At 39.4% G+C, this 11,508-nt stretch overlaps 2 protein-coding genes across 2 annotated transcripts; one reads left to right on the forward strand and one right to left on the reverse strand.

Annotated features, from left to right (window-relative positions):
* Positions 1–607: 607 nt before the first annotated feature.
* Positions 608–8,022, forward strand: LOC144464975 (uncharacterized). Its single transcript, XM_078172817.1, has 5 exons — positions 608–771; positions 945–1,090; positions 3,803–4,075; positions 5,321–5,347; positions 5,435–8,022. The coding sequence occupies exons 3-5, from the start codon at positions 3,826–3,828 to the stop codon at positions 5,542–5,544; spliced, it is 387 nt and encodes a 128-aa protein (XP_078028943.1). The 5' UTR covers positions 608–771; positions 945–1,090; positions 3,803–3,825; the 3' UTR covers positions 5,545–8,022.
* A 531-nt stretch (positions 8,023–8,553) lies between these two features.
* On the reverse strand, positions 8,554–10,852 carry LOC144464973 (E3 ubiquitin/ISG15 ligase TRIM25-like). The gene has a single exon (XM_078172814.1). It carries the CDS (start codon positions 10,637–10,639, stop codon positions 9,017–9,019), a length of 1,623 nt encoding a protein of 540 aa, XP_078028940.1. The 5' UTR covers positions 10,640–10,852; the 3' UTR covers positions 8,554–9,016.
* Positions 10,853–11,508: the final 656 nt, after the last annotated feature.

Below are 11,508 nucleotides of genomic sequence, written 5' to 3' on the forward strand. Positions count from 1 at the left end.
GGCGCTGGTTATTTATGTTATTGTGTCTTATTGATTATGAAAACAGTCCATCTGATGCTGGTTTTATGTTTTATGTCTCTGTAAAAAAGAAAAATCCAAAGTATAAATTTAGATTTATTTTAGTTCAGATTTCTGTTCTGGAAATTTACGCAAATTTAATGAGATAACGCCTCATTTGCATATTTAAACATACATCAAACATGAAATTCCAGAAAAGTTGTAAAACAAAAAATAAGTGCTTTAATGTAAGTGAGGAACTGTAGTGATTTAGGCACTGTTTGCTTTGTGTCTAAACTCAACATCATGTAGTCGTGAATCTTTGCTTCAGAGACAGGTGGTCATAAACTTAATGTTTTGATATTATATGAAAATGACTTTGTTAAGTTTGAAGTATTGTTTTTATTGCACTGATACATCTTCTCAGAGACTGATGCTGTTCTTCTACGTTACATTTAATATGTTGCACCTTGATCCCAGAGAAAATGTAAAATGTAAATGTAAAATAAAAGTGCACTGGATGTTTGGATTGATTTATGTGTTTGTGTGAAACCTGAGCAGGGTAGTTTCTGCCGTGACACTGTGCCGCTTCCTCCTGCAGCTGTGAGAGGTTTTTGTACGAGGTTTTTTCACGGTGTTGGGGTGGGATATCCACACTGACTGAACATCCACACAGAGCTGTACAAAAACCTCCAGTCTGCTCCAAACTGTCTGATCACAGTCAGAAACATCCAGAATCTGCACATTAACACTCAGACACTGTCTGTGTTTCAGGTGAGTCCTCAGCTGATTCTTTTCTACATGAAAACATTCACGTTTCTTCATTTTAGTGAACGTGGTGTCGTTGCTGTGCTGCTGCGTGAGCTGCTCAAATGTGGGATATTTCTACATTTAGCAGATAAACACACGACTCTGACTCTGTGTGTTTGGTCCTCTGTGTGTCACAGATCCATTTGTGTCGACGTGAGGTGGATTTTAATATTTTTGAGCTTCTGTGAGGATGATTGACAGCTCTGAGGTTTTTGTACAAGGCTGTAACACTGTGATACCTTTACATTCGGGAATCCCATCAGTCTCAAAGTCACTCATAAAGGTAAGAAAACACTCTTTGTACCTGTCACCATGGTTACTTTTAGTTCCATTTACGGCTTCTGTTCAGTTCTGGAGGCGAGTTTTTATGTTTTGAAGCTTAAACTTGACGGCTCAGTTGAGTTGTGATGAGACGACGAGCTGCTGTGAAACAGAGCTGCAGACGTCCTCTGACACTGTAACTCAGAAACTCTAAATGCAGAATTAAACAAGACCAGATTCAGGAGGAGACGGAGGGTCTGCAACCAGACGTCCTGGAAAAGTCTCAAAATGTCTTCATGATGTTTTCTGTCAGTTCAAAGCCTGAAACAGTTGAAAACGCTGCAACATTCTCGGCCTGAAACTCAGTGTGTTGGTGTGTTGTGATACTGCGAGGAATCAGAAATAATAATAGTGGTGATGAATCATGAAACAGTTAATTAGTTGTAAGAGAGAGGCAGCTCAAATAGCTTCATATAAAATAAAACTATTAGAAACAGTTTCAGATGAAGAGTTAAAAAGCATTAAAGAGAAAAGCAAAAGTGATTTACTGAAGGTAGAACAGCAGCCACAGCCGTCCTCTAATGTCTCTTACAATCCTGAAAAGTCTTTCTTCTAATTTACAGACCTAAATGGTTTTAAAACCTACGATCAATTCTAATTTATCGGGTCTTAAATTCTGTTCAACAGCCTTGTTGTTTCTTGAAATTTAAGTTATTATTTAGTGAGAATTTAAGCTCAGAGTGCTTTTTATGACGATTAAATATCTATAAACTCTTCGCGAGGAGACTCAACAGTTATTAGATTTAAAACCTGAAACTTCAACATTATAAAACTAATTATTAAAGTGATTTATTGAAGGCAGATCAGGAGCCACAGCCGTCCTCTAATGTCTCTTACAATCCTGAAAAGTCTTTCTTCTAATTTACAGACCTAAATGGTTTTAAAACCTACGATCAAATCGATCAAATTTATCAGGTCTTTATCAGGAAGATTAAATATCTATAAACTCTTCGCGAGGAGACTCAACAGTTATTAGATTTAAAACCTGAAACTTCAACATTATAAAACTAATTATTAAAGTGATTTATTGAAGGCAGATCAGGAGCCGCGCCTCTGAAGTGTTTCAAAATCCTAAAAATGTAATTATATGTTGTTGTTTTTTAAAATGTATGGACTGAAGTGGATTTGAATCCGTACAGTTAAATATCATCTGTCAGGTCTTAGATTTTGTTTCAACAGGCTTGTTGTTGTTTCTTGATATCAGAAACTGATTCTTGTTGTTTTTATGTTGCTTGACTGATTATCATAACAGTGAGAATTTAATCCATCTGAGTGCTTTTATTAAAATGAAAACAAACATTAAAACTATTAGCAGGGCAGAGTTAAAAGGCATTAAAGTAAAACCTTAAAAATAATAATTTAATTAAACATAGAGTGATTTACTGAAGCTAGAACAGGAGCCGGCGTCGTCCTCTAACGTCTCTTAAAATCCTGATAAAGTCCTGATATTATTATTATTATTATTATTATTATTATCATTGTTATTATTATTATTATTGTTTTATTGTATTGATTGATTTTATTTTTATTTATGGACTTAAGTGGTTTATAATCCCTTCAGTCCCTCAGGTCTTAAACTCTGTTTTAGCAGCCTTGTTGTTGTCTCTTGATATTTCATTCTGACATTTGTTATTTATATGTTTGACTGTTTCAGAATAATCGTTTACGAAAGTTAAACGCGTACAGCTGTTAGTGGGGACAGTTCAAAGGCAGTAAAATGAAAACAACACAATTAAATGCAGAGTGATTTATTGAAGCCAGATCTGTCTCAAAGTGTCTGAAATGTTTTTAGGATTTTAAATAAAATTTGGCAGGTGTTAAATGTTAAAGTCTCAGAAATGTTACAGTATCATGGTATCGTGCTGTTTGTCTTTGGAGAAATAAAAATTCAGACTAATAATAAATATTAATATTGAATAATATGGACGTTAAAATGTTGTAAAAGCTGCTTCACATAAACCAGAAAAATAAATCTTCAAACTATCACAGGTGGAGAGTTAAAAGGCATTAAAATAAAAAAGAAGAAATAATATTTAATATTTTTAAGTACGTGGTTTTATTAAAGAAAAAAAAAAAGGACGAACTCTTTGAGATGCTTTAATTTCTTGTTTCATCACTCTGACAGTAAGAAATATAAATGCAGACTGATGATAATATGGATGAGTATTAATATAAGAGTAACAACAGTGTTGTACAAGAAATGCAACTTAAAGATCTTTTACACATAAAATATATTAAAACTTTCACAGACATTAAAGTGAAAAAAACCTGAAATATAAAATGCTGTGAGGTGGAACAGAAGCTGCAGTAAAATGAATAAAAATATATATTGAGAAAAACTTTCCATTATAATTTTGACAAACAGAAATCAAAGGTATAAACACAATATTGGCAGTGATGCAGTAAGCTCGCACTGAGCAACAATAAAAGATAATTAGTTTGACTTTATGGGACAATAAATCATTGAATTGACATAAAAATGTTCATAATTTTGTTCCTGTAAAATGTTTCAGAGAAATATTCTGAGCGTAATGTTTTGAGAATATTTAAAAAAACAAATCATTTCTGGATGAATGTTTCCAACATATTGTGCATGAATATAATCTGTTTATTAATTATTCTGTTCCAACGAGCCGTGTGGATCTGCTGCATCACGCTCTCTGTCCCTGTGCAGATAATGCTGCGGTGGAACCGGCCATGTTCGTCCTGAGTCCTCTGCAGCCCGAGGGCCAGGAGAACTACACGCGGGGTCCGGAGGTTTGTCTGGCGACTGATTTCCGTCCGCAGGTTGGTACACTGGTTCTGAATGCGAAGGAGGGTTCGTTCAACATGAGCACCAGCGAGGCCGTTCTGTCCACAACTCAGAAAACGTACTACTACGCTGCGTTCACCAACCAGACGCTGCACTCCTGCGAGCTGCACGGCACGCCGGGCAACAACGAAATCAGTAAGAAGATTTTTCTGATGGAAAATAATGTTGAGAGTAAAATATCACAAACATAACTAGACTTTAGAGTTTTTAACTGAACTGGGAGTGTTTTCACACAGAGTCCTTTTTACACAAACTGAACTCAGTCCTCTCAAAGTGCACCAAAAGGTGAACCAGCAGAAAGAGGCCTCAGTCCTCTCTGAGTCCACACTGTATATAATATATAGTGTTTTCACTGTGACGTGGCGCTGCAGTGAGGTCATGGAGCTCCTCACTCTCAGATGAGCTTATAATTGGAGGAGACCTCAGTGTGTCTGTGCTGCAGCTGGAGCGCTTTGTGTCCACAGGTCACAGGTTCAGTGAACTGCACTGTGGACTTGAAGCGAACCAAACTCAGACCTCAGTTCTCTTCTCAAGACCTCCTCTTTAGTTCTCTTGGAGTGTTTAGCTGTGCCCAACAAATGCTGAGTCACCGCTCTGAGTCTGTTTAGAGGGCTGAAAACACAAAGAGTGTTCACAGGTTAAGTGAACTGCAGTGCGCTCCAGGTTCACGTTGCTCTGTGCCGTTGTATTCAGCCCTCTGGATCACATGATGTGACCTGGGACGCTTGGAAATACAGACGACACCACGTGGGCCTGTAACACCTGCAAGGACGCAGGACGAGGAGCAGTTTGGTCCACAGAGGATGCTGCACGACTCCAGATGTGGAACGAAGAACACATCAAACAGCAACAGTCTGCAGCACAGACACACTGAGGTCTCCTCCAATTATAAGCTCATCTGAGAGTGAGGAGCTCCATGACCTCACTGCAGCGCCACGTCACAGTGAAAACACTATATATTATATACAGTGTGGACTCAGAGAGGACTGAGGCCTCTTTCAAATGAACTGACGATGTGAACACAAAACGAACAAGTCACTTTTCAGTTGGTCCACTTTTTGGTGCACTTTAAGAAGACTGAGTTTGGTTCATCTGAAAAGGACCAAATGTGAAAACAGCCTTAAAGTCTTTGTTGTTTTGGTGTCATCAGACATGTTCTGATTTAATTCATCACTTTGTTCATTTAAACTGTTTGAACATCAACTCAAAGTGTTTTTGTGGGAAAGTATTTTTAACAACAAACGACAAACAAATAGACAGGTTATTGAAGAAATGACTCTGTGAATCTCAAACTGTAGAATAATTATTAAATGTACGGATGTTTGTGTGAGTTGCCGTTTCCTTTGTGTCTCTGACTGACGTGTTTTCTGTTCCCACCAGTTGAGCTGTGTGCTGACATTCATCCAGGTGAGCCTACAAACGCACCTGAACATGAGTCACAGACGCTGATTCAGACGGGCTGAACATGACGATTATTTTTTCTCTCCTGCACAGAGAGAGCCAAACTGAACTACTTCCTGCTGGTGATGAACGCAGTGAGAGTGGTGTTCACCAAAACTCTGGCCTTCAACACCATCCTCACCATCAGAGCAGTGCTCTACTAACGCAGACGAGTCATCGACCATCACGTCTGAAAAACAGACGAAGCTTCTCGACAGCCCGGGCATCAAAACAAAATGTTGGCGTTGTATGTTTCTGCAAACTGGTACGCGATAGCCAATCAGCATTGAGATCTTCTGGGGATGTATGTCACCGAGGGTGTACTGGCAGAACTTTATTCAGTGATTCAGCAATTTCGAGTATGAAACGAATCAACACAACACAAAATATTCTAGCGTCCAAACTCGCAGCAGTAACGCAAAGCAAACATTTGCATCGTGTCTGGTGTGAACACAACATCAGAGTTCTTCCTGCTACGTTAAGTGATTATTTTCCACAGTGACATCGCTGTGTTTCCGGCGGCGATGGCGCCACTGAGATCAGGTGTTTAAAGCCAAAATAATAATCAAAATTTACAAATGTAACGTATCTGTGATCTGCAGAAATGTACGATGCCAACAATTATTCTGGTGACTGGGTTGGACCTGAAGTGTGTCTGATCTGAAAAACTGTTCTTTAAACAACGTTATTCATCATTCATCACAGGAAAATAGATTTCTTGACATTTTGAAAACTATGGTGGCCTCTGAGGACAAAACGTACATCAGAGCAAAACACAAACATTCAGATTTTTTTTTTTTTGTCATCTGAAATTAATTTAATGTTTGAGAAATACACATCATGTTCAAAAATTAAAATACAAAAATAATTGAAAACATTAACACAAAGAGTTCAACACCAAAAATCTAAAAATGATGCAAATACATTAAAATATGTGCAAAATAAATGTTTAAAAAACCACATACCAGAGAACTGAGAAAATACCAGGATATAAATGAAAGTTTGAACTAATTTATTTGTTTTGAGAGTATTTTTATTCATGTCTTAAAAAATACACCCTGAATACAAAAACGAGTGAAACACAAACGTCTCGCTCAGAGTGCAGGCGGTCACCAGGGCCGACATAATGAGTGTGTTGGCCCTGTGATTCAGATCACCTCCAGGATTTACTGGATTCTTTTCTGGCATTTTCTCTGCCGTTCCACCGACTGTCATGAAAATCAGGTCAGCAGGTTTTCAGATCCAAATCCTACTGATGGACAAACTGACCGAAAACACGACCTTGTTGGCGGAGGCAAAAATCAACACACAAACATTTTAAATAATTTCTGTAAAGTAAAAAAAACTACAAATACTAAAACACATACAAAAATATTAACACAATCAAATACACCAAATACCAGAGAACTGACAAAAGTGAAAGTGCAAACATTTAATTTTAAACATTTTTATTTGTCACATTTTTTAGATTCAGAGTGCATTTTTTTAGTGTTTGAGGAACACTCTGCCAATTCAGAAATATGACAAACACAAAACATAAAAAAGTATGAACGTAAACATAAACAACAAAATACTCAAACACATATGAAAGTATTGATTGAAAAGAGAGACTGTTAACATCTGAGAAATGAGCTCCTAATTCAGAGAAGCTGAAAACATAAAGCAGCGTTTCCCAGCTGGTCCAGATCTCTCCTCAGTCATCAGTTCAGCGTTCACACAGTTTAATATATTCAGTGTCATACGTGTGTTTGGACATGTCCTCCAGCTGGTTCTCTGTCTCTGTCCAGGAGCTGTCCGTCAGTCACTCACTCCACAGCAGGAAACAGCACTTCAAAGTAAAAGCTTTGTGGTGGAAATTCACTGCACTTCAAAATAAAGTGAGTCACTTGCGGTCCATTCAGAATGAACCCACGGCCCATTTTTAGACCGCGACCTGAAGACCTGCATACTGACATAACAACGCAAGTAACAACATGAACATTTAGTGTTAGTGGCATTTTTTTATTGTATTGTTTGATTCTGTCAGTTTGAAAAATGAGCTTCAAAACAAACAGAGAAAGAGAAAAGTGACACTTTAGTATAAACAAACGTAATGACATGAACATGTTAATTTTATTTCTCATGTTGTTTAATTCAGAACAGATTCCTGTCAGTGTCTGAAAACTGAGAAGAGAAAACTGAAAACCAAAATTCAGAAATAATGGAAATATTAAATCACAAACATTAATGTAAATTTAAAAAATGAAGCGTTTAAAAAATGCTACAAAAATTAGAACACATACAAAAATAATAAAACGATAGGATACACCAAATAATTTTAGCAAAGAAAAAAAAAAAAAAAAAAAAAAGCTAAAAACTGAAGTTTCCAGACTTTGGTTCAGCTCATTCCTCTTCATGTTCACCTGTTAGTATTTGTTGCCTTCTATAATTCAGAGCACACTGCTGTGTATCCTCCTCGCTTGCGTGTGTTTTGTCCCTCAGGAGCCACTGTAGAAACCGGCCTTCACAAACCTGTAAATAAAATTGAAGGTGTAACTATAAATTCATGTGATTTCTATCCTGAGCTTTTTGTGCAACAGCTGTCCTGGTTTCCATGTTGAAATGTTTCCTGTTTGTTCCTAATAAACATTCATTCAGCTTTGGATGCTGTTTGGGTTTTTGTTTTGTTCATGAGCAGGAGGTCAAAGGAAAGCAGCAGTTTCCTGTGGCGTCCTGCTCTGCTGTGAATTTGACAGAGTACCAGTCGCTCGTACAGCAGCTCATGGTTGTGTGTGTGTGTGTGTGTGTGTGTGCACTCAGTGCAGCAGTTTCATCAGTTAAAACCACATTTCAACAGTCAAACCTGAAACTGCCGATAAAGATCAGACAGGAAACACACAGAGACACAGACAATAAAATAAATTAAAATCAGAAATTGATTAAAGATTTAATTAAGTCACCAGCAGCTCCTGTTATATGTATATTTATTTATTTATTTATTTATTTATTTATTGTGGAGTATTAATGAAAAAAGCTCAGCTCAGGTTGAAATGAGGAGTTTATTTATTTGTTTATTTCAAATGTTTTATGGGTCTTATGTTTGTAGTTTTCTTCTGGCTCTGAGTCACAACTGAAGTTATTTATGAGAATATTTACATGAGCAGGTTTTACCACAGAGACAAGAACTCGTTGTAACAGTTGATCACAAGTAAAACTTTATTGAAGTAAAAGTAGAAACACAAACAAATCAATGTGAGCACACATTTCTTTGCACAGAGAACAAAGTGTGGAGGATAAAGGAGCTCTGCTGCTTTCTCTCTTCACACACAACAACATACAAACACATCAATACAAAGATTGATCAGACATTTAGAGCCCAGAGAAGTCCACATTATTTTCATGCAGAGAAATGTCACTTCAGCTCAACAAACATCATCATGAGCAGTGAGAGCCTCCATGGCTGAACACACACAGGAAGGAGCGCCACCTACACACACTCAAACATTTACACAACAACTCAGGAGAAGATGTCAAAGTCCCGCCCACAATGTTTGACTGACAGCTGATCTGTGTGCAGTGAAGAAACGCCACAACAATCAGCTGTCAGCAACAAACATGGAGACCAAACACAGAGTTTAACCCTTAAATGACTTCTGACTATTTGACTTGACACAACTCAGCTGTGTCTCCATCATTAAGAACCATAAGTCCAGCATAGAGAGGCTGAGTGAATGTGGTCTGGACTCTGTGGAGGAGAGTCATGGTTTCAGAGACGCTGTAGAAGGACAGAATACCTGCACTGTGATCCAGGTACACTCCTACTCTGGAGGACCGAGGACCTGAGACGGGAGTTTGGACTTTGTTGTGATAAAAGTTGTAACTGTTATTGTAACAATATAACATCCAAGATTTGTCATTGTGTCCAAATAAACATTCATCCCCTGCTCTGCTGATATTCTTGTATGCGACTGCTACATAAACTCCTCCTCTCCACTCCACCTCCCAGTAACAACGTCCAGTCAGACTCTCTCTACTCAGGACCTGCCAACATCCAGTGAATCTGTCTGGGTGTTTAGAATAAAACTGTTGTTGTCTCATTACTGTCACTTTCCTGTTCCCCTCAGATAATAACAGCAGTGTGTGTGCTGTGTTTGGATCCAGTGTGATGTGACGTGAATATCTGAAGAACTCAGCTCTGGTCTTGGGCTCTGGTTGTGGCAGTAAAACATCCACTTCAGTCCCTGTCAGTGAGACGTTTGTCCATGTGTCCCTCAGAGCGTCCTGTAGTTTATCTCTGACTCCTGACACAGCCGCTGTCACGTCCTCAAAGTAGTGGCGAGGACGGATGTTGATGCTGGATGAGTGTGTGGCTTCACTGAGTGCTGACAGTGAGGGGTAGTTGTGTAGAAACTGCTTGTGATCCTCTGTGTGTGAGAGCTGCTCCAGCTTCTCCTGAAGCTCTTTGACTCGACTCACTTCAGTTTCCTGCTGCCATCTGAGCTGCTGCTTCACATCAGAGCGTCTTTTCTCCATGAGACGGATCAGCTCAGTGAAGATCTTCTCACTGTGCTCCACTGCTTTATCAGCAGAGCGACTGATAGCCTCCACCTCCTGTTGGAGCAGCTTCACATCTTTCTCTGTGTCCTGGATTCTCTGCTGGATGTTTTGTCGACTCCCCTCCAGCTCTCTCTGCCTCTCAGTCCTTTCTGCTGCAGCTGACACTGTGTCGTGGCCTTTATGTTCCTCCACAGAGCAGAGATAACAGATACACTGCTGATCAGTGCGGCAGAACATCTTCATCACCTCATCATGACGAGAGCAGATGTTCTCCTGCAGCTTCTTGGAGGGCTCCACCAGCTTGTGTTTCTTGAATGTAGCCGAGTCACGATGAGGCTGGAGGTGTTTCTCACAGTAAGAGGCCACACACTGCAGACAGGACTTGAAGGCTTTCAGTTTCCTCCCAGTGCAGACATCACAGGCCACATCTTCAGCTCCAGCATAGCAGTGATCAGCAGGAGCAGCTTGGAGTCCAGTCTTCCTCAGTTCCTCCACCAAATCTGCTAACATGGTGTTTTTCATCAGGACAGGCCTCGGTGTGAAGCTCTGCCTACACTGAGGGCAGCTGTAGATTCTCTTCTCATCCTCTCCATCCCAGAAGCTTTGAATACAGTTGATGCAGTAGCTGTGTCCACAGGGAAGAGTCCCCGGATCCTTCAGTAGATCCAGACAGATGGAACAAGAGAACTTTAGGGGGTCCAGCTGAGCTCCTTGCTGCGCCATTTCACCTCTCTGAGACGGTGACTGTCAAATAGTTTGATTCTCCCTGATCAGAAAACAAATCTGTTGACAGGGTGGAGCTGGTTTCAGGAGGAGGGAGGAGAGGGAAGGCTTTTCAGGCTTTACTGCATCCCACAAGGAGTGGTGAGAGGCAGGGTGTGTTATCTGACATTTACAACAGGCAGTAAGAACAGATGGACTTAAAACTACGACACTCAGCTCACAGCAGTTTGACTTTTAATGTTATTTCAGCTTTTCACATGTTAAAGTAAACTTAAAGGAGTTGTTGGAAACTCTGGGTTCAAAGTTTTCAAAAGGCTTTCAGAAATAGTAATTATTAAAATGTTTAATAATTACTTTTAGTTAAATATTAAATTTTGGGCACCATTCCCGAAAAAAGTAAAATGATAGACGGTAAATTAAATCTGTCTCATAAGAAGTGACTTTGAACGTGGCATGGTTGTTGGTGCCAGACGGGCCGGTCTGAGTATTTCACAAACTGCTGATTGGAGTCACGTGATGCAGGGATAAGTGACGGCAGCCTGAACTCGTGCTCTCTCCAACTTTTGGGATCAAGATCCTCTTTTTCACCCTCAAACCTGCTCAGATAGCAGTAAAGTAATGGAAACCAAAATGTGTATGAAGATGATGATTGAAATGGTTGGTCTGCTTGTAATAATGTGGAACAAAGGAAACTTTGCTGAATACAGTTGATGCAGTAGCTGTGTCCACAGGGAAGAGTCCCCGGATCCTTCAGTAGATCCAGACAGATGGAACAAGAGAACTTTAGGGGGTCCAGCTGAGCTCCTTGCTGCGCCATTTCACCTCGTGGCAGTGACTGTGTGAGTCTCACTTCCTGAGAAGTGAAACTA

This window comes from Epinephelus lanceolatus, chromosome 12, assembly GCF_041903045.1.
Source record: "Epinephelus lanceolatus isolate andai-2023 chromosome 12, ASM4190304v1, whole genome shotgun sequence".
Classification (NCBI taxonomy): domain Eukaryota; kingdom Metazoa; phylum Chordata; class Actinopteri; order Perciformes; family Serranidae; genus Epinephelus; species Epinephelus lanceolatus.